The 22,876-nt window shown below is 43.4% G+C and overlaps 1 protein-coding gene across 3 annotated transcripts in view; it reads right to left on the minus strand.

The window, feature by feature from the left end:
• Window positions 1-22,876, minus strand: part of NTNG1 (netrin G1) — an 800,162-nt gene that overhangs the window by 289,754 nt on the left and 487,532 nt on the right. For all 3 annotated transcript variants that reach the window (XM_085602246.1, XM_085602244.1, XM_085602247.1), the window contains exon 4: window positions 21,055-21,227. In XM_085602246.1, coding sequence (XP_085458372.1) covers window positions 21,055-21,227 — 173 coding nt within the window. The remainder of the gene's footprint in view (window positions 1-21,054; window positions 21,228-22,876) is intronic.

Below are 22,876 nucleotides of genomic sequence, written 5' to 3' on the forward strand. Positions count from 1 at the left end.
AATTAACAAGATATTGTATTTATTGACCGCAGTCTTTTTTTATTTTCACTTATGTTGATGTTAATGTTATTGGCACTTATAGAGCGCGACTGCTATCCGAAGGTGTCCTGGCGCTATTATGTGATGTCCATCATTGGCCTGAGTTGGGTAGGTACAACTGGTCTTGTTGAGCGTAAAAAGCCATGTTTTCAGGGCCTTCCTAAAATCCAGATGTTTAATTGTGCTTCTGAGATGTAATGGGAGAGTGTTCCAAGCTTTGGCCGCTCCCACTAAAAAGTTTCGTCCCCCCCAGTTAACTTTTTTTGCAATGGGAACTGAGACTAGTTTTTCCTCTGATGACCGCAGCGTTCTTCTGGGTATATACCAGCGAATGCGCTTTATCAAATGGGAGGGACCATTTCTATGAATGGACTTATGGACCACGCACATGGCCTTAAACAGGATTCGTTTTTTTACGGGTAGCCAATGTAGCCTTTTAATCTCGACCGAGATTGAGGCGTATTTTGGATTTTAGAGACTAGAGGCTTGTGCTACAGTGATACAAGAAAATTGAGCACATTTCAGACATAGCCTTAGAACTGCTCCTGCATGGGTGAAGGGAGGTAAATAATGTATTTTAAAAACCAATATAGTTTTTGAGACAGAGTCAAAACTTTGCCCACAATTCATATTGTTCTAGATTTGCTTCATCTGACCCCTTAATCCCAGTCCACTTAAAGAGCTCGAAGAAGACACACTTCTTTCGAGTCCATAGTTGGCATCAATAAAAGCCGCATTTTGAATCCCCATAAAACATACCAGTATATTTTTATCATAATAGCTAGGGACAGTCCAAATCTGTGTTGCAGGTTCTTTTGCAGGAAATGCTGATTCTTTTTAGCTCGGCACAGATTAACATAGGTAATCAATATCACATCACAGACACTTCACAAAGCCCCCAGGAATGGACCAGCCATAGACAGATACTGTGCAGCCTGACTGCAAACAACCGCAATAAGTGCAAGAGTCAAACTCCGAACCACAAGAATAGGAATATGAACAAGAAAAGGAACGCCGTGACAAAACACCTCGATTAAAGAACCTAAAAATTATGGTGACAGTGGGACACAAGCCCGCCAAGAGGCTCTGACCTCCACCAGCAGGGCATTAATCGCAATGGTGTGCCAAAGGTCCAAGACAAGTAAAAATGCAGAAACTACAGGCTCGCATAATGCAGGTCCAAACGGAATCCCAAGAAAAAAGGTGACCTATAGCTAGCCCCTATCTAGAAGGACCAAGTGAAACTGCCAATATCCAAACAAACATCAAGGAAGGACAGGATCAGAAGGCAATCAGAGAGGAAGCAGGAAAAGAAAACATGCCAGCCAATCACAGCATTGACAAAGCAAACATGGAGGCCACGCCATGAGGTATCTCAAGTGACTCCAAGTATGCACTCTTACAGCTCAGTTCAAGAATGGTGACATATGAGATAGCAGCCAGCAGAGAGCCTGTCTCCCGAGAGAGCTGAAGAGCACACCATATATCTGTGCCCTGAAACAATAAGAAAACTTACAGAAAACCTACAAACTTGTCCTTCTCACCCGAGAACAATAACCTGGGATCAGGAAGAGGGCAGTTGCAAACACTCAGCCACAGTACACCAGACCCAAAGTCAACATGGGGCAAGCAGTGGACCCTAACACCCCTGCTGTGATTGGTAAAACACAGAGGAGGGGAAAGCAAGGAAATAAGAGCAAGCCCATATCCACAAGATGGCACTCTCTACCCATCAGAAGCAGTCCAAAATTACAGTCTTTTGCACAGGTGGGGCGCACTGAGATAACAAAAATCCAACCTGAAGGTTCGCAACCAACACCAGACCTGGAGAAAATAAAAACAACAAACGGGGAGCCCTTTGATGAGCGCACAACAAAAACAGAAGTTACAGTTGGGCGGTCTCGGGCCTGCAGCTTGGAAGGAGCCTCTGACACTGAAAACATGAGACTATTTATTTTAGGTGGGCACCAGGGTGCCTGTATAAAAAGGGCACACAGGTAATGTTAGTAAGAACTGAGACGGGAAAGATAGGTTCGAAGTGAAATGTTTACCACTAAATAATCAAAGTAACAAGCCACTAGTTTGTCTTCCACCTTTCCTCAGCTGGCGATTTCCTCAGACAAACCCATAAAAAAGCAAGTAACTGCTCATCCTGGTAGACTTATCAGCCATATTGACTTTTTATTTTGTTTTGATTTTTAGAAATGAATGCAGGAGCAAGGAAGGCTGTTCAGTTTGCAGAGAGTTGTGAGGGATGTCTCCGGAAAGAGGGTGGCTAAGCTCGAGAAAACTCAGGTGCCCTGAAAGAAAAAATGTAAATGGATGAGAACACCTACGTATTTGTTTCTTTGCTTGTACTCTTTGCTTGTACTCTAGTTACATTACGGATGAATATTTTGATTCTAAGACGCCACGCTATGTTCCAACTCCCAACATCAGATTTTCAGCATTATTTTTTTCAGGAACTTGAGACCTGAAAGTAAGTAAAACCAGACAAGGACTAATGCACAGCTCTTGATGGAGAGGGATGCGTGGCTGTTTCATCTGCTCAAAGGTGGTCTGCGAGAGCGGATATTTCACTGCACTCCTCCTATAAGAGAGATGTTGGTTCCAAGCTTATGTGCTGCTGGCGTCGATAGGAACCAGCAAACGTGGGAGTCACTTAGAGGTTGCCACGGATCGCTGCTGCGACTCCTGGCTTGCCCCCTGTGGCCCCAGGTACTGCCTTTGTGACCCCTGGCCTGGAAGGTGATAAAATCAGGGCCAACAACAAAGGGACAGCTCTGCATTCCTTAGTTGTATCCCGTTTTATTTACACTAATAGTGCTAAATATTCAATTATTCACTACTAGTATAATAAAAAATGCAGCACACTTGCTGGGACGGGACTTTTGGTGGCAGCTGTGGTAAGTAAAAACATTTTTAATGCATTTTGTGCATTTTCTGTAAGCGTGCTATCGAGGGAAAGTTTGTTTACGTGTGCGACAGCATGTGTATGTATGTGTAAGCATGTGTGTGAGTGAAAGTGAGTGAGAGTCAGTGACAGCTAGTGAGTGAGATCAAGGCCCAGATTTACAATTATTTGGCGCGATGCAACGCTGCACCAAAGATGCTGCGCTGCCTTGGGTCAATGGAAGAGAGAAACAATGCCCCGTATCTACTTGGATGTGGTGCAGAGTTTCTCTCCCTGTGCGCTAGTGCACTTTTGGCAGCCACTCAACAACGCACACACTTTTGCATCATAGTGCAAGGATGTGTGTGTTCTCTGAAGCATAGGTTTTTTACCACTTTGTATGCGTAGTGTACAATACAGAAACACATGCCAAGTTGGACAAAAGGAGGAGAAATTAGAAAAATTCTCCTCGTTATGACTGCCAGGAGGATTCGTAGGATTTTGGTGCAAATTCCTCTCTACCAATGTTTGTAGCTAGGGATTTGCATCAAAATTCATGGGTGGTTGTAGGTAACACCCATGCACCACCCATGAAATGTCTACTTGGCCCAAAGAAACTAAAGCAGTGTCTAGTGCAATTTTTGCATTATTTTGGGATAATATCCAATGCAAATCAGAAGTTGAGTTGGATAGTAACCCCTACCCTAACACTTTGTACTGAGTTTGCATCACAAAAGTGACGTAAACATTGTGCAAAGGTTTAGTAAACCTGGGCATGAGTGTCAGTAAGTACGAGTGAGTATGAGTGAGATTCAGAGTGAATGCAAATGAGGGAGTGAGAATGAGTAAGAGTGAGTGTCAGGGGGGTGTAAGACAGTGTGAGATTAGTGTCATGTGACATGCCTTCTTGAAAAACAGGGTCCTATGATGTCACTTCCCGTGATGTCACTAAGGTCAAAGCGTATGTGTTGCTTCTTCTGCTACACCTGGCATTTTGGCGCATAGTTGCCCATCCCTGCATACCGCGATATCTGTCCCAGTCTGTTTTTTTATCCATTTCCATGTCGAAGTCCTGAGCTAGTTTCCCCCACATTGCTTGGTGTTGTTTTTCTAAGCACATAAAAATACGAAGATGATGTTTTGAACATCAAACATCTTCTGCAAGTAAAAATTATGATTTGTTTTATATCTTTGCAAAACGGTTGCATGTAAATCGTCATTTTGCAATGGCATGAAAGCTACACAGCAAACAAGCTATTAATTTCTAATACATTGCACGCCTCCTTCGAGCATAATAGTAACCGTGAAATATACCTAGGTTTTTAAGTCACGTCTGAAAATAGACTACATTCAGAGTTGTGTTGTCTGCCTCAGTGTGCCCTGCCCTGACACTTGTCAGACTAACGCATTGGCAGAGTTGTGATGCCCTGTGGCAGTCTGACCTGTCACCCAATTGGTTCTTCAACGAGTAAAGCCCGAGTGGTGAATCATAACTTCGACCTTAAAATTCAGTATTCGGCTGATTAAAAACCCCGGTGACCTTCTGGGGAGCTGCTAGACACCGTCCATGGAAGGCGAATGCGATTTTGAAAGTATTAAAGGACTCTCGTGTGTGGTGTCTAAATAACATACGGCCAGAATTTCGCATGAGGTTACCTGCCTAATTGTATGCCTCTTACAGATTAATAAATTACCTGCTTTAATACATTTGTTATGGATAGCTGTGAAGCCCCCCTATAATCATTAGGACATTTGTTACAGGTTGCAGTGTGAAATCCCCACAAATTGTACAATGTTACAGGCTTTTGGCGAGGTCTGCCTATCACCTTTAATACATTTGCCAGTGGTTGTGCTGTGGGCTCGAAGTTGCAGTGGGTCTCTCTAATCTTTACAACACATTTGTTATAGGATTCAGTATGAACTCCCTACCAAATGCACAATGTTATAGGTTCGCCCCGCCACCTTCGATTAATCTGCTACTGGTTGTACTGTGGACTCCCACCCACTAATGTACAATGTTAAAGGGTGCAATGTGGTTTGCCTACCACCTTCAACTCATTTGTTGTAGGGTGCAGTAGGAACTTCCTGCCACTTGTACAATGTTCAACGCTGCATCATTGAAAGGAGTCATAGAAGTAAAGAGTGATCTGCACTAGGCATTTACAGTGTGAGGAGCTGTAGGTGCAAACACAAATGACTGGCGTGGCTGCTGGTGTGGCCTGCTCTCCTTGGCTCCCTCTCCTTCGTCCACTCCCGTACTTGTTCTGGGAGCTATTTACCTTTATCCGACCCTTTTGGTTCCTGAAAGCCCAACATCCAGTAATAACATTCCTAAACCTGGTCACCGCCCTGGCGCAGTACTCCATCTCATATTCCATCTCAATGGCAGCTGCAGGTTGCAAAGGCTCCTGGGGTCAGTGCAAGAGCAGGAAGCTGTCACAGTGTCAATGCTAAAACATATGCACCTGATGGCTAAGTATACAATCATCAAGCGGACCAGAAATTCAAAGGGGTGGAAGGACACACCTGGAAACCAATGCCAGACATGGTGGACTTACAGTATTATCGGGGCCTTCTAGAAAATGAGACACAAATGCGCTCCAACATTACCCTAAAATATAAGCAAACATAGAACAGCGGACTCTGCCAACAGGTTCACTGACTTCACAATGAATATTTATCAGCTTGCTCCATTATCAGAGGCTCGAAAATTCACAACTAAAACTGCTGCAACACCTATGGACGTGCAAAGCTTTGGCACCAATTACAAACCCAACAATCATGCAAATTAATCATTTTTGCATTGTGTTGTATTGAAAATGTCTGGTGAGATTTCTCTTTTTCACGTCTCTCTACGGATAATGCTGGTATTCTGAATTCTATTGGGAAGGACAACTTTCCATTTTTAATCTGCTGCATACTACCTGTGTATTTATGTTTTTTGTTTGTTAACAATTTTCATTTGATGACAAGTTAATCTTGCTAAATTGCATGACACAATTGATAGCCAAAGCCATAACAACGTCAGAAATGCAAACTAGTGGGTCAGTTGGTACATATAGGTGACGCTCCAGAGTGGCAAAATTGTCCATTTATCAAGATGTTACTAGAATATGTGACACTAACACTACACGCCTCCCTTTAATGTCTGTAAATATCTCTGATGCCACCTGCAGCCTTGTGGCGCTGGAAGAGACCTTTGATAAAGACTAGAGGGAACAATGTTTGTTTATTATGTCCCCAAATCTCTAATAATCCTTAAAAGATGACATAATTGGGTGACTCTGATGTTAATATTGGACCTAGAATTTCCGCAATTTCTATTCCACATCAGGCCCCAGGAGGCTGGTTAATCATTTCACACTTGTCTGTATAAGATTAACGTGCATGATATATTCGACTATTTACCCCTGGCAGGTGAACCAAAAGATAATAAATAAAGAAGAGGGAACCCCACGGTAGTAGGATTGCTTGTTGGGACCTGAAGAAGTGTGAGCACTTATCACAGATATCTTTAGAGGTATCGGCTTCTTCTGCGATCATTAAGATCTTAAATAAGAGTGTTAGTTATGCATGTGTTTTTAAGAAATGCATTGCTGCATAGGTCTGAAATGTGATGAATTGTCCCATATGAGCTGCACGTCAGAGGCGGTAAGCGTTGTATAAATGCTACTAGTTTGGGCAATAATTATTTTGGAGGCAACTACATAGCACCTATCATTGATATCATACTGTTTTCATTTTTAAACATATGCTACGTTAGTGCAGATATTAGTAATTAACAAGTCACCTAGGACGCAAAACTTGGCGACATCCGTGGAAACGTATTTGTAACACTAATCTGTAAAATGTGGTTTATGCATAATATTTTAACCTGCCTGTCACTGAGACTGAGCTGAACTGTCACTGATTTTCTTACCTTTGTTCGAGTGAAGCAGATGACACTTTGTTCTAAAAAACATTTGTAAGAATGCTTTAGTTGCAAACATTGCTTTTTCAATCGGGCTGCATTGAGATGTCTCTGTGGAGCTCATTTGTAAAATGCCAAGTCTTGAGGACTAATTATGGAATCGCACGGTTCCCTTGCTGGCCTTTTTCTGTTCTCTGCTTTGCTTCTCTTTATCAGTCTCCTGTGTAACACCCCTTCTGCAGTTTATTTAATTATTTTAAATTGCTTTTTAGGTCTCGACTAGACAGCACATGCACTGTCTCGAAGAGACATGTTGTATTCAGTCTGTGGGCTTCAACCCGCCCACAGGCTTCCTTTTTGCTCGCTCTATCGTCACTCTCAAGTCCTTTGTCCCCATTTGTTCATGGTATGAATGCGCCATGCCTCTTCCATTTCCCCAGAGCAAAGGGCCAAGGTATTAATGGAGTGGTTTCAGTTACTTTACACAAGGACACATTCAAGTCAAGTCAAGTCAAGTTATTCTTTATTCGGTTATTAATACAAAATAACCATAAAAGTACAAAAACAAAATTACATTTATATAAAATTACAGTTATAAGGCCACATAGGATAAAAACCGAGTAAGTTCATATCTCAATTGTTTTCCGCAATTTAAAAACATTTTTGAGGAAAGAGGAAATAAATACGACAGTTAAAATATTGTCCAGTTTCTGTACAGCTAAAAAAGCAGGGCGACAGCGATTAATTTCCATCATTTTTAGCAAAGGTACAACAAACATTTGTCTTGGTCTAGTATAAAATTTACAAAAGAAAAGTATATGCATATCTGATTGCACTGATAAATCATCGCAGGGACATTTACTCATAATTTTTGACCAATTATTCATAGTTGGAAAGCTGAGTGCTCTAAATAGTAGATTAAATCTAAAGCGTATCAATAAAAACCTTTCATAATCACTCATTTGTAGCTTTAGATATGGCTGTCAACTATAGCAGATTACAATTTGCTCATGAGCTACTACCGTAGATTTCTTAAATTCTTTTTTCGCTCTGGTGTCTTGCAAATAGGTCATACATTTATCTTTTAAACATTTCCTCGAAATATTGCAAAGAGAAAGCGGATCAGTATAATAATCCCCTAGTCCCAATAGCGTGAGAAAATTATTGATATAATACAGCCATCTAATTTTCCCACACTTCTCTAGACCCATTGCATTTCCCATAATCATTCGATTTAAACCAGATTCATCTGCGGTCCATATTCTATGCCATAAAAGAACTGGTGCAGTTTTTATTAAATCTTCTAAATATGGTTCCCCTAGTTCAGTATGGCAAGAATATGTTGAGACACTCTGTGGGACGGCCAGGAGATATTTCATAAAGTTGTTTTCGACAACTTGTAATATGCTGACATTTGCATATCCCCATAGGCCTGCTCCATAAGTGGCAATCGCTACACAAGTTGCTTTGTAAACAGTCAATATTTCCTTAATTGGTTTCCTCCCTATTTTCCGACTAAAATTTTTTAAAGCCATGATAGATTTACAGTACAACAATTTCCTTGTCTTAATAGTATTATTCCATAGCCCGGAGCTATCAATTAAGACTCCTAAATAGGGAAATGTTAAAGTGTCCTCTACTGGGGTCGTTCCAATATAGATTACTTTTTTCTTCCTCTGTGCACCCGTCCCACAGTGCATGGTGAATGTCTTAGAACAATTTATGCTTAAATCTAGCTGGTTCATAAAATCAGAAAAGGAAGTGACTACTCTTTGCATGGCCTGCGGTGTTCTAGCCATTAGTACCGCGTCATCTGCATATAACAGAATTGGGATTGATCTATTTCCTACCATTGGTACATCCCTACACTCTGTTATCAGAGTCTTTTCCACGTTATTGATATAAAGTGTAAAAAGAAACGGCGCTAGGACACAGCCCTGTCTTACACCCCTTCTGATTGCAAATGATCTAGTGCATTCACCATTTTTCCCATATCTTACTCGGGCCGATGCTCCTGCATAAAGGTCTCTCAGGAAGTCAATAATCTGCTTATCCACACCCAGTTTATCCATCACTAACCAAAGTTTACAATGTGTTACTGAGTCGAATGCTGAGGTAAGATCCACAAAAGTTAAAAACATTCGTCCCTCTTTCACTTTGGTATATTTTTCAATTAAAATATGCAAATTCAAACACTGTTCAATAGTACCAAGACCTTTCCTAAAGCCATACTGCAGGTCACTTAAAATATTTGCTTCATTAGCCCATATATGTAACCTGTCTAAGATTACCCTTCCTAGAATTTTAATAGTAGAATCCAGGAGTGATATTGGGCGGTAACACTTGCAGTTTTCACGATCGCCCTTTTTAAAAATTGGGACTATCAGGGATTCACACCACGATGGGAGGAGGCCTTTTTTCAGAGTGGCATTAAACATACGTGTAAGGATTGGTGCCCAGAGTTCCTTGTTGTTTTTAAATAAGTCAACAGGAACTCCATCAGGGCCTGGTGCTTTCCCTGCCAAACTTGCATCAATACATTTCTGCACCTCTGTTATTGTTATTTCAGGTTCAAGTTGAATACTCCTCTGTACATGGTCTCTCAGTTGATTATCATCATGGGTACTAACCATATGATCCTGTACAATGGTATACAACTTAGTAAAATATTCGGCCCACTCACTCTCAGTGATTGCTACATCTAGTGGGTCCGTATCACTAAAATTTAAAAAGGGGGCATTGACAACTCTCCAGAATGAGGCGGAGTCTTTACTTAGCGAGGCGTCACATAAAGCATCCCATGCTTCTAATTTTAGTGCATTTTTCCTGTTTTTAAGGGTCTGCTTATAGACACTCCTACACTTCCTGATTAGGTCAGCATCCTTCTCAGTAGCATGTATAGCATGCTTTAAACTTCTATACGCCTTCGTACATTCAGTATCAAACCACCTCTTCTTCCTTGTGTTCCCTCCTTTTTTATCAACCCACAATAACTTTCTCGTTTGAGCAATGATTGATGTAAAATTACTGATAAAATCTATATCTTTGGCATTTACATCTGTACATACGTAAAATTCTGGCAACATGCTTTTAATTAATTTCTCCTGAAATTCTATGGGGCAAATTTTTGGCCACTTCAGAGCATAGCCATTTTTACGGACCATAGCGATGTCGTCTATTATCACTTTAGATTTGGTCCTACCACGATATTTCTTACATCCCATGTTTATTTTAAAGCTTAGTGGAAAATGATCACTAAGTGGGCAATCCAAAATTCCATATTTCCAGATCATGTCCCTATGTCTAGAGGTCATTAGGGCATAATCAATAGTTGTATTTGCCCCTCTGCCATTGAACGTTGGTAAAAAGGGGATTTCCGGACTAATCAACTTATTTACAAAGTCCAAATCATTTTCAAATATTAATTCATTTAGACAATCCCCTCGTACAGAATGCTCAAAATGGCTAGCGCCAGTGTCTCTATCCAGTTTTATCCCACACAGCCCATTCTCACCACTCCTGCATATTTGGCAATTAAAGTCTCCTGCCCAAATAATACAGTAATCCTCTGTCCTCCGCCCAATTGCCGAAGTGATGTTACTACCTAATAGTCTAAAAACATCCCTTGGGTCTTCTCCTTGGATGTTATCATAAAAATTAATCAAGATTATGGAAAACCCCTTGTTAACTCTGATCCTTATAATATGATAATATACATTATTAAAAACTAACTCAGTTTTAACTCCTACTAGGAGGTTCGAAACATACGTACACAAACCTCCTTTAGCCCTACCATAAGCTGAACTAACCGCTGGGGAAAAGAATGTTTTAAATCCATTAATGTGTATGGGTTCAGTTGTCCAGGTTTCCTGGAGGCTAATTACATCAAAATCGCCTACCATTTTTTCCCAATTTTCATTGCCCACTTTAGACCTCAGTCCTGCAATGTTCCAACTCATAAGGGACCAAACTTCCCCGCTAGATTGATCATCATCTAAATCGTTACTACTATCAAGAGGTATTTCCTCACCACGAAGTACCTCAATTTGTGAACTATCACTAATAGGGACCGCCTTGGCTATCTCTGTTTCGGTGGAGGTATTCCGAAGCCCTTGGTCCCTTGTCTTATAACTTTTGGGGATATTCAAATCAGTGGGTCTGTTGTCTCCCTTGAGTCAGTCGATATCTTCTAACCCCTGCAGGATCTGAAATCTATTTGCTAAAGGGATTTTAAAATTTGGACTAACATTACCTCTATGTCTGAACCCATAATTCCCAGAGTACCAGGTGTTATCTCTCCTTAGATCCAATAACGGGTAAAAATAGGTTAAATCTAGAGTGTGAATTCTGCCAGTATTATAGTTTGGTTCCCATTGACAAATGTAACTCACAGCTCTTCTGTCCCTCAAGTTTATGATAATACAATCTCCTTGAATATCTTTATGCCTCTGTCCAATCCAGTGTACCCTCCTAACATTTAGAATTTCTACACGAGTTTGTCCAGGCAATGGCCTATTGTGATTTAGCCAGTAAATTACCTTATTCTTGAGTTCCTGATAATTTTCTATCTTTCCGTCACTCAACTCTGGTACCCCGGTCAACACTACTGTATAGGGTAATGACTGTGGAGGGAGGTCAATATGTATTTTCTTGTCCTTATCATTCTGTTTATAAATGTTTTGGTCTGCCATTCCCTCCTTCTCTCCATATCCCTTATCTTTCTCTTTTTCAATTCTTTTTTCACCAGTATCTATTTTATTCAACATGGTTTTCCCCATAGATATTATAAGGGGTGCATCATCCTTCTTACTCCTTTCAGATAGAGTCGCTATTGCTGATGTGTGCGGTACATTAATAGCAACATCATCTGCACTGGTAGTGCTTACTACAGTTTGAGATTTAATCAGTGCGCCAAGATTTTCCAATGTTTCTACAGTACCTACCCCTTGCTTTTCTAAGCCCTCAATTTTATCAAAGAGGGTCTTTAATCTTCCTACCACTGGCAATATCAGGGACTTCATTACCTGCTCTATTTTCATCATAAAATCTACCAAATCACTCAGTGTAATGGCTTCTTGAAAGGTGGAGTTAACTTCAATACTATTTAGTGGCTTTCTTTTAACTCCATTCTCTTGGCGAGGGGGTAAAACAGATTTCCTATTTTTCCCTTTTGATTTCCCTTTCTTGCGCACAATCTGCGCCACTTTTATTTTCGGTCTACTGTCCTGTACCTCCTGCAGGGAGGTTACACCAATTTTCGAACCCATAGTGTTTATATCTTCATTCTCACAGATAATTATCTCCTCCCTATGATCAGAGACATTATTTGTATTAGATTGTCCCTCACTTGGTCCTAATCTAGGAGTTAGAGACAACCTATTATCTCGGTTCATAAACTCATCAGGAGGTGTACTTTGTGAAATTACAACACAGTTCGGGTCCTTGACCGGGAAGTCCGCATAAGAGGCCATTAATATAGATTCTTGTGACAATTGCATACTCAGCATAGCATTGGAGCGATCCTCTGTATCCTGTTGCTGTTGCGCTAACAAACAAAGACTAGGAGGTAATGATAGCCGCCTCTCAGTGCTCTCAATAGCATTGGCGACTACTCCAATTGTTTTTTGTAACATCCTGTCTATTGCTGTTAGGCTTGGAAGAGGAGTCTTGGCAGGGACTTTAGTTTTAGCAGATGAGCGAGTGGCCATCCGTGTAGTTTTCCCCATTATTCTCAACGTGCGCTCAGAATATACACTTCACCACTTAGATTTATGCAAGCAGCTAAATACCTGTAGTACAGGTCAAGGGGGGTGGCCCGGCCCGGCCTCCTTCGGCCCCTGACGGCCACAGACAGCCCGCCCTCTGCCCGGGCTCAGCCCGGCGCCGCCCGCGCGCGTCCCGCGAAGCGGAGGGGGCCGCGGCTTTTGAAGCGCCTCCGGGCGCGCTATCAGCAGGAAGTGGGCGGGGCAGCGGTGATTCACGGGAGCTGTAGTCTCCCCCAACGGCGGCCTGCGATGTCGTGGAGGCGGCGGGGGAGACACACAGCGTGGGCACCCCGCTCAATCAGCAGCAGTTCAGCGTCTCCCAGGCACAGGTAAGGCTCAACGCGGTGTGGCAGTAAAAAGCGGCACCCCCCGCTCCACCGAGGGGGCCGCGGCTTTTGAAGCGCCTCCGGGCGCGCTATCAGCAGGAAGTGGGCGGGGCAGCGGTGATTCACGGGAGCTGTAGTCTCCCCCAACGGCGGCCTGCGATGTCGTGGAGGCGGCGGGGAGACACACAGCGTGGGCACCCCGCTCAATCAGCAGCAGTTCAGCGTCTCCCAGGCACAGGTAAGGCTCAACGCGGTGTGGCAGTAAAAAGCGGCACCCCCCGCTCCACCGAGGGGGCCGCGGCTTTTGAAGCGCCTCCGGGCGCGCTATCAGCAGGAAGTGGGCGGGGCAGCGGTGATTCACGGGAGCTGTAGTCTCCCCCAACGGCGGCCTGCGATGTCGTGGAGGCGGCGGGGGAGACACACAGCGTGGGCACCCCGCTCAATCAGCAGCAGTTCAGCGTCTCCCAGGCACAGGTAAGGCTCAACGCGGTGTGGCAGTAAAAAGCGGCACCCCCCGCTCCACCGAGGGGGCCGCGGCTTTTGAAGCGCCTCCGGGCGCGCTATCAGCAGGAAGTGGGCGGGGCAGCGGTGATTCACGGGAGCTGTAGTCTCCCCCAACGGCGGCCTGCGATGTCGTGGAGGCGGCGGGGGAGACACACAGCGTGGGCACCCCGCTCAATCAGCAGCAGTTCAGCGTCTCCCAGGCACAGGTAAGGCTCAACGCGGTGTGGCAGTAAAAAGCGGCACCCCCCGCTCCACCGAGGGGGCCGCGGCTTTTGAAGCGCCTCCGGGCGCGCTATCAGCAGGAAGTGGGCGGGGCAGCGGTGATTCACGGGAGCTGTAGTCTCCCCCAACGGCGGCCTGCGATGTCGTGGAGGCGGCGGGGGAGACACACAGCGTGGGCACCCCGCTCAATCAGCAGCAGTTCAGCGTCTCCCAGGCACAGGTAAGGCTCAACGCGGTGTGGCAGTAAAAAGCGGCACCCCCCGCTCCACCGAGGGGGCCGCGGCTTTTGAAGCGCCTCCGGGCGCGCTATCAGCAGGAAGTGGGCGGGGCAGCGGTGATTCACGGGAGCTGTAGTCTCCCCCAACGGCGGCCTGCGATGTCGTGGAGGCGGCGGGGGAGACACACAGCGTGGGCACCCCGCTCAATCAGCAGCAGTTCAGCGTCTCCCAGGCACAGGTAAGGCTCAACGCGGTGTGGCAGTAAAAAGCGGCACACATTCATTATTGGACCAATTTCAGTTACTTTACTCAAGTACACATTCATGTTTGTAGGCATAGGGAGATCAAGTGATTTGTCCTGAATCACAGGATGTTGAGCCGATGCCAAGACTTGAACCCGATGTCCCAGCTCCATACTTATTATAAAATAATGGGCTAACCCAATTCTGTCCACCGACCTGGGTATCATGTATTATAGATAAACAATCGTCCTAGACCTATTTATCAAGCAATGAAGTCCAGAGAGTTTAATGATACTTAATACTATTTTAGGCATGTATACAATCAGCACAAGGTACTAAATACACACAAAATTCTCAAAACAACTACAAAACTGACTACTTAAGGACAGGCCATAACGAACTGTTGTTGATGTGACTTAGAACCAGATCTGATCAGGATCAATGTAATTTCTATTTTTGAACTATCTTCACTCTATGAAACCTCCCCCTTTTATCCCTTTTTATCTATAACACACATGAGCACTACTCTTTCACCCTCCTCCTTTGAAGTAACCTTTCTACAACTATTATATAGCATGGGAATGTGGCTTACCTTTTTGAATATGTTTCTGTGAATAAAACAGATATTTTTGTCTTGAAGAACCATTGGGTGCCAGTGTTCCTTTTCTTTCTTCTGAAGGTGCTAATTTGAGAACTGTGTGTGTATTTAGTACCTCCAGCTCCATAATTGGCAGCTTTGGCCGTAGCCCCACATCCTCCCTCGTGTTAATTTGTTATAGCCAATAGTAATGGCTATACATCACAAAATGGCTTTCATCCTTGCCACAGCACTGAGTCGGCATTGTTGGCTGTGACTGAGGATATTCGTGGTAGTCTAGATGTCGGGAACTCGTGGCCTTGATTCTATTAGATTTAAGTGCCGCCTTCGACACTGTTTCGCATGACATCCTTTTGGGTAGGCTACACGATATTGGGGTCAGGGGTCTGGCTTTCACCCGGCTCTGCTCCTTTTTGGAAAATAGGACCTTTCAAGTTGCTGTTCCTCCTTACCACTCGCAGGTGCATGCTATTAAGTACGGGGTCCCTCAGGGCTCGATATTGAGCCCTGCACTGTTTAACATCTATGTTCAACCCCTAGCAGTGGTTGCTAAAAGTAGAGGGTTGTCGTTGGTATCTTATGCCGATGACACCCAGCTACTCATTGCTTTTTCAAAGAATTGTAGAAATAACCTTTTTAAATTTGATTAGGATTTATTAGCAATTTCGGACTGGATGACAACCAACTGCTTGCAGCTAAATGCTGCTAAGTCGGAAATTCTTGTGCTAGGGAAAGACAGTGCTCTAGGTCGGAACAGTGGTGGCCGGATCAACTTAAACCAGCGCCACTGCCTAAAGCGGCGGTTGAGAATCTTGGCCTCTGGATAGATAGGGATCTTTCTTTTGATATACAATCTAAAGTCCTTGCAGGGGTCTGTTTTGGACTCCTGAGGGGGTTGAAGCCCCCGCTTGGATATTTTGATCCAAAAATCCGTCAAACTATTCTCCAGGCCACAATACTGTCCAGGTTGGATTATGGCAGTTCCCTTTATTTGGGGGCCAATAAATCGTGTATTCTACGCCTCCAACGAATTCAGAACGCGGCAGCCCGGGCGCTGTTGGCACTTCCTAAGTCCTGCTCAGTATCTAATCTTTTACCAAAGCTGCATTGGCTGCCTATATAGCCAAAAGAATTCAGTTTAAGTCTTTGTGTCTCTCCCATAAAATTCTGACACAACAAGGCCCTCCAATTTTAGGTGGCATGTTAGTTCAGTATATCCCGAATCACCCCCTTCGCTCTGCCAACTTGGGTCTTGTCTGTTCCCCTCGTTTTCAAAGAGTCAGAGCTGTTGGACGCTCTTTTAAGGTCCAGGCTGCCCACCTGTGGAACTCCCTTCCGACTTCTATCAGAGGATTGCAGAATCATTTGATATTTCTTAAGGCCTTGAAGACCTGGCTTTTCCCGGCGTAATTCTGGTTTTGAGTTAGTTGGAGTAGTCTTTGTATTTGTTTTTTTTGGGAAGCGCTGGGACGCTCCGTCACTGGGGCAGCTATGCGCTGTATAAATCCGTAAATAAATAAACAAATAATGACAGAATAGTGATGATAGAGTCTAGGTGACAGGTACAGCTAGTAATTGTTGTGCCCTGAGTCCACTGTTTGGTCATGCTGATGTTGTTTGTGGGGTTCCTAGGGAGTTAGCATCCCATATTGTAACCTTTGCTAGCACTAGGAGCCTGGCCTAGGTTACTTGCCCCCCGGTATGCTGCAACTGCCGTTATTGAGGCATGGCCTGACAGAGTAGGCAACCTCTGCTGTCTCCAGTGTGTCCCAAGTAAATAGTGCTGGGTGCAGTTTTTACTCGGTCTGGCTGTATACGACCGCCCAGCCACTCCTCCCACCCCATGATGGCTGCCTGAAGAGTCGTAGAGTCTCCGTTGGCATAGCTGGGTGCAGTGCCTAGATCTTGTACGCTGTTTTTTCTCTATGTATCTGCTCTTACTCTCGGCCCCTTAATATATACAGTGACTGGGGCACCCACCATGGTGTGCGGTCTGTCACGCAGACCTCGCCTCATGACAATAAGATCGCTTCTTGCAGAAGCTTTTGAAGGAATACCCTTCTGTCTGCCCTGAAGTGCGAGGCTACAAACAAACCCCAGTGCCCAGCCTTGAAGGGTGCCGAAATCAAATCTGGATTACGTGCTTGATTCACCTACTCCCACCGCCCCCCCTTTAGTCACTGTCTGCGAATATCGTTACAGAGGATCCAAAAATTGCAGTTTATGCTTGATGTGCTTTCACCACCCTCACAGTCTTAACATTGCCTCAGCAGCAATGGCCAGGAGCGACCTTGATATTTGTGAAATTTTTACTTTTGCATTTCACGCGGACTGTAATAATTTCTCTTGTAACTGCAGCATTTTGCAATTATTGAATATACTGATGCTTGCTGCTCATAGTGAGATTGCTCCCAAGGATGGTAGGGAGCAAAAGGATTCGGTTTGAAACCTTTATAGTGCTGCCACTGAAACCCAGAAAATGAGGATAAATCCTGGCTCCCCTGCATAAAATGTGTGCTCTTGGGCTACAAGGCTAAAAGACATTACCATTGCCAATGGTTCTCGCATCGCCAAGACCAATTGGCTTTGCCAATGCTTGTTTTGTAGGGTCCCCTTGGCCTATTGGCCATGTTGTGTTTTACACACCCCATCTTCCAGGTAACCACAAAAACAACCCCAACTGCTACAGAGGCCAGCACCCTTAAGTTAAACGTAAGATGACTGCACCAAAAGAGCTAACGTCACTATGCCATGAAGAATGGGTTTGATTTATTGATAGTAACAAACGAGAAATCCCACAGTGTATAATCATATGGTAAACCCCAAAAAGCATTTTTCAGCTTTTTATGACAAACGTTGTTTTACAAAACACAATCCCATTAGTATGCTTAAATTTTAGTACTTACAGGAGATACTCAACCTCTCTGGGATTTTGGGAGCATTTGGAAATCCTAGAGCTTCTACAGCACTGAGCTGACTATTAGATATACCATACTAAGGAAAACACAAACGAAATGGGTTGAATGCATTCAAATAGTCTCAGCCACTGGCAGTTGCTTGGTCCCCATTCCAATTCAACGGTTTTTGCCCACTTTGCCACTCCTAACTTAGAACAAGCATTTACAATGCAATAGGTCTCGCAACTGCGAGTTTTAGAGCTATTGGCATTGTAAATGGCAATGCTTTTTAAAAAAGTAAAAGGCATTGTTATTTACAATACCAAAAGTAACACTTATTGCATCGTATAGCGCGTTTTTCTAAATGCCATCTACGCTCAGGGAGAACAGTGCCGCTGTATTTTTACTCTCTCGTAGTCAATGGAAAATTCCAACTGAACATTAACAGCGTGACGGTACATACCACACACAGCCAAGGACAGAGTATACCGTCCGGGAGCTGTTAACAAGAGGGGCCGGATAAAGAGGGAAGCCGAGTTCGGCAAGAGCAGTCCTTGCTTGGTGTAGCTTTGAGTTCCGTTTTTATTAGGCTTGCGTAAAGTGCAGGTTGTTGTCAATTCCCTACAGTCCTGTGAGGACAGCGCTTGATTCCTACTCTGCAAGTAAGATGTCTGACTCCGACTCCATTCCATATAGATATGAACCCCCTCCTATTGCAGCATCCTATAGGGAGACAGCTGTCCTACAGCAGACAACAAACTGCACAAAACCATTCGGATTTAGCGGGAGACGCCGGCCAAGGGGAAGTCAATCTGCATAAGGCCAGAAATTACGTTACGTGGCATTGGCAGCTCGAGGATACGACACACACATCTGCATGCAGTATTGCTGCGAGTACTTACCAGTACTCTTTGGTACTTCTAACCCTGCCCTTCAGAATAAAAGTCATTACTATAGTGGCCCGAATCCAGTAACGGCATAACATTATGCCAGGTGAGCGTTCTAGGGGAAGGGAAATCCTTTAAAGAGAGTCATTTTCTCTCCGGATTTCCCTTCTCTTTTTAAAACACAGGAGCAGCAACATTGTCGTTGTGTCACCAGGGCTTTAAGTGAAAGCTTTTCCAATATTATATACACGGCATAATTGCAGCTTATTTATTTTATGCAACTAACAATCATTGACAAAGCCAATAGTTCTGACTTGTTGTAGGGATGATGTTACTAGTTATATCATATATCTGGATGCAATGACAGAAACAGCAAAATACAAGTGAGGCGGCACACTATACAAAGCACAGATTTTTAGTATACAGGTTTTTAAGCCACGCCCTTAATTACATTGGCCATGCCCCATTGAGAGACCCCCGAGTTTTTCCATCCCACTGAAAGCCCTGGTTACAAGGAACAGGCAACATCAGTGTACATTAGTGGGAAAAAAATAATAATTTCAAATTTCACATTAGCAAAATTAATCAACATTACACTGAGATCGATACTAACATTATAAGATCAAAGGAGTAGGATAATATGATCAACTGCTATCGTTGCTTCATTAAGTATAGAAACACGAACGGCAACGGAACATAAGGCTGGGGAACGGAGAGCAACATAATAGGCACGCCGCCTTTTGAAAACACTAAACAATAAAGCACAGAAAAAGTACAAGGGCAACATTAACAAGCAAGCGGCAGTGAAAGCGATCGCGAAAGCGATCGCTATTGTACAAAACACGCCCGCGTGTGGTGCGCGCACACCACAGCGACACACATGGTTTCAATTATCGCGCCCGTGTCTGGGCACGATAATTGAAACCACATGGCCTATTGGTGTCTATTACGCACACCAAGCGCGTAATAGACATCAATAGGCCATGGGCGGAGCAATGTGCCCGCCTTTGGCCTACTGCGTGCAGTCTTTTAGAAAAAGACGGATGCAAAGACCAATCGCGTTGCACATAAGGAAAAGTACACGCACAAGCGTGTGCGATTCCTAGGTCAACTTGAAAACCCAGTTTTTCAGATACTAAAGGTCTCGCGCTGCGCGAGCAGGGCTGCGCACTGCACCGCTAGGCGCGAGACCTAAAAAGGGATGCTCGAACTGCCATGCTTGGACACCTCTCTTTGGAGTGGCATATTGAGTGAAAAATGATTGAATGGAATACAGCCCTGAGCAATTGCGAGTGGATGAGACTTCTACAAGCATTCCACCTATCACATTTGCATTTTCTATTTTTACATATGCCATTAAGGCATTGGGAGTTCCTACCAGCCTACCCAATATGACCGTTAGGTGCCTATGCTACTGGGTGGCTACCAAGGCAAGAAGGACTGGACTGTGTAGACCTTGAGAGGAGACATCTCCTTCACCAAACATCACCTGCCTTCTATTAGGGCATCTTCATGCTGTGGTGGTATCACTTAAGTTTGAGGGACCTCTGTGCAAATGGCTAGTGGTCATGTCACACTAGGACATGAGTAGGCTCTGGCATTCTGTTTTTTAGGCCAGTATGAGCTTTTTATGCGTATGCTTTTTGTAAATTACACGCTCAGAAAGACTGGTTCGAGCTGAAATTGTCTTGCGGGTACGGTGAAACTGGATGGGTGCCATGGATGCATTAACTGGGCCAGCAATGTCCACCGTGTGAAAGCAGAACGAGTTTAGTAAATAGATTGAACTGGTCTCTCACATAACTTTCAGGAAAATGATACATATTATACATTTTACACATGAAAACATTTTGCAATGCTGCCTATCCCTAGATTTGAGGCAATAAAAAATGTGCCTGCAAGTTCAGAGGATGGGAGGAGCAGGTGGGTGGGAGTACTTTTGCTTTCTTTCACTGTGGGACTTTGTAAGAGCAGTTACAACCTCCTTTTCCGGAAAGTGATGCTTTACCAGACTGACACTCATGGGTGAGTGCTCGGAACATGTATTCACAGATTTATCATTAGTGGTACATGATACATTGAAAGGGTTGAGGTGACAAAGATATGTGTTTACAATGCACTACAATAATCCAAATTCTCTTCTGGCCTGCAACATGGTTCGGAAAACAGAGAGTAAAGTAAAAGAAAGCTTGCTTGAAAAAACTTCACCCAGAGGTAGACACAGTATGATTAATATGGCTTGAAAATATCTGTTACCCAATCAAGAATAAAACCCCAATTCGGTCTAGCATTTCCTTTTAAACCGTCATTTCTTCTGCATGCGTAATGGGGCACTTTACAAATGATTCTGGCTATCGGTCTGTTTCATCAAATTACCGAACTGAGTTTTATTTCAGATCTGGGTCACCAGTGACTAAAACACAAGCTAAACCTTTGCTTCCACTCTGCTCACAATCAATATATTGACCGGAATTGCAATTACAATGAAATATGAGGCATAGTTACTTAGAAGGCCGTGCACTAACAGTGGCATTATTGGCGAAATCTACTCACAGATATTTGCAGTGCCCTTTGGGATGGTCAGATACGAGCCGGGGCTCCAAGGGCGGCCGTGGTAATTCTTCTTACATCTCCCACAGTCTGGGCCCGTGGTGTTGTGCTCGCATTCGCAGGATAATTTATTGTTGTCAAAGACACAGGTATTGGCGTGAAGGTTACACTTGCACCTATGGAAGAGGAGACAAGCATGTCATTTCAAGTCGAGATTGAATTCTCTTCTACCAGGGTCCTATTCTGAACTATTTATTTTCTAGTTTAATTGCAATGCTCTAGAGTTCAAACATGTTTTAAAGTTAAATGTCATCTTCTCTGTGATGCGCTGCTGCTCATATTCAAACAATTCAATTTTATTTGCATTTCTTTTTAAAGATATATAAAATTAATAATAAGCACCCCTGATGTTTGATATAGAGTACTTCATTTTATAGTTCAATAATTCAGGGAACGCATTTAGTATTAGATGTTAAAATGCTCACAATGTTTCATCTGATATTAACCTTATAGAACAGAGGGATGAAAGGAGATGTACATAAAAACAAAATACTTGAAACATACAGAACATGGACGGACAGGGTTCAAGCAAGCCTGCCTGACTGATAAGGGGTGATGCACCAAAACTGGTCCCAGTATGCTTGTTTCTGGTTCAGCGAAGACCTGGATTGGCAGTTCGGGCTGGACTGTTCCCACAAGGAACAGGGTCAAGACTGATTTGCAAATGGCCATGTCTGAACTGGGGTGGTGAAGTGAGCTAAAGAACAATGATGGATTCAACCCAAATCTGTGACTGGGGGGTGAGTGTCTGAAAAGTTTCAGCGCTCCGTCCATCATCTTTTCGTGTTTGCTTCGAAACGTACACAGGGCAGGCTCAAAACAAGCATAGATATGCATACACTTGTACACTCGGAAACATATATACGTACTAAAACATGCTTTTCTACCATAAAGAATACATGCAGTGTTCTAATACATTAAGTGATGGAAACAATGGGACAAATTACTTTAACTGCAGTCTGCAGAGTTTTGTATGAGCAAATCCAAAGGGACGTTAGATCCCAAAACTGTGTACAGCGCAGTATGAGATAATCATAACCAAAAATGTCCTATTGCAGAGATGTGCATCTGGGGTTGGTCATTCATAAAGCAAGGGCTTCAAGGTTCTCAGTAAAATATGATGAATGGAACTCAGACCTCTTTAGGGGATCAGAAAGTTCACTTTAGTGCGATGTAGCCCCTTACCAACGCCATTAGATTCTGCTGCCCACTGACATGAGCAGGCATCAAATCTGTTGATTATAAAATGAAAACATACGTTGAAGATGCAACTATTAGTTTGCATGTACAGATCAAAAGTATATATCTTTCTTAGAGTATTGAATAATATGGTAATTCTTGACCCTGCAAATGGCATCCAGCCTCCTGATTATACATTTAGACCATCACCACTAGCTTTAAAAAATTTGCACTGCTCACTAGTATAGTGCACCCAGTGTTCTTTTGGGTATATGTTGTACTATCCTGGTCCTTGAACAGAAAGTCCCTATGTCGTAATGAATAAAAGAGAAGATGCCTCTATCTAAACCAAAGAATCAGATGCTAAAAGATCTAGTGGTGTTCATTGCCCACTATGTGCCTCTATCAAAGAGAAACGTTATAGAACTTTATACAGACCTACTAATCACAGTAACACAGTACAGCATACGTTTGCACAAAAGAACTCATTCAATATGATCATGAGTATATTCTAAAAACAATTTTATTCTAAAAAGAGATATTGCATATTTAATCAAAAATCAATGGCAATCGTCCTCCCAATATA

The sequence above is a fragment of the Triturus cristatus genome, chromosome 4_2, assembly GCF_964204655.1.
Source record: "Triturus cristatus chromosome 4_2, aTriCri1.1, whole genome shotgun sequence".
In the NCBI taxonomy this organism is placed as follows: domain Eukaryota; kingdom Metazoa; phylum Chordata; class Amphibia; order Caudata; family Salamandridae; genus Triturus; species Triturus cristatus.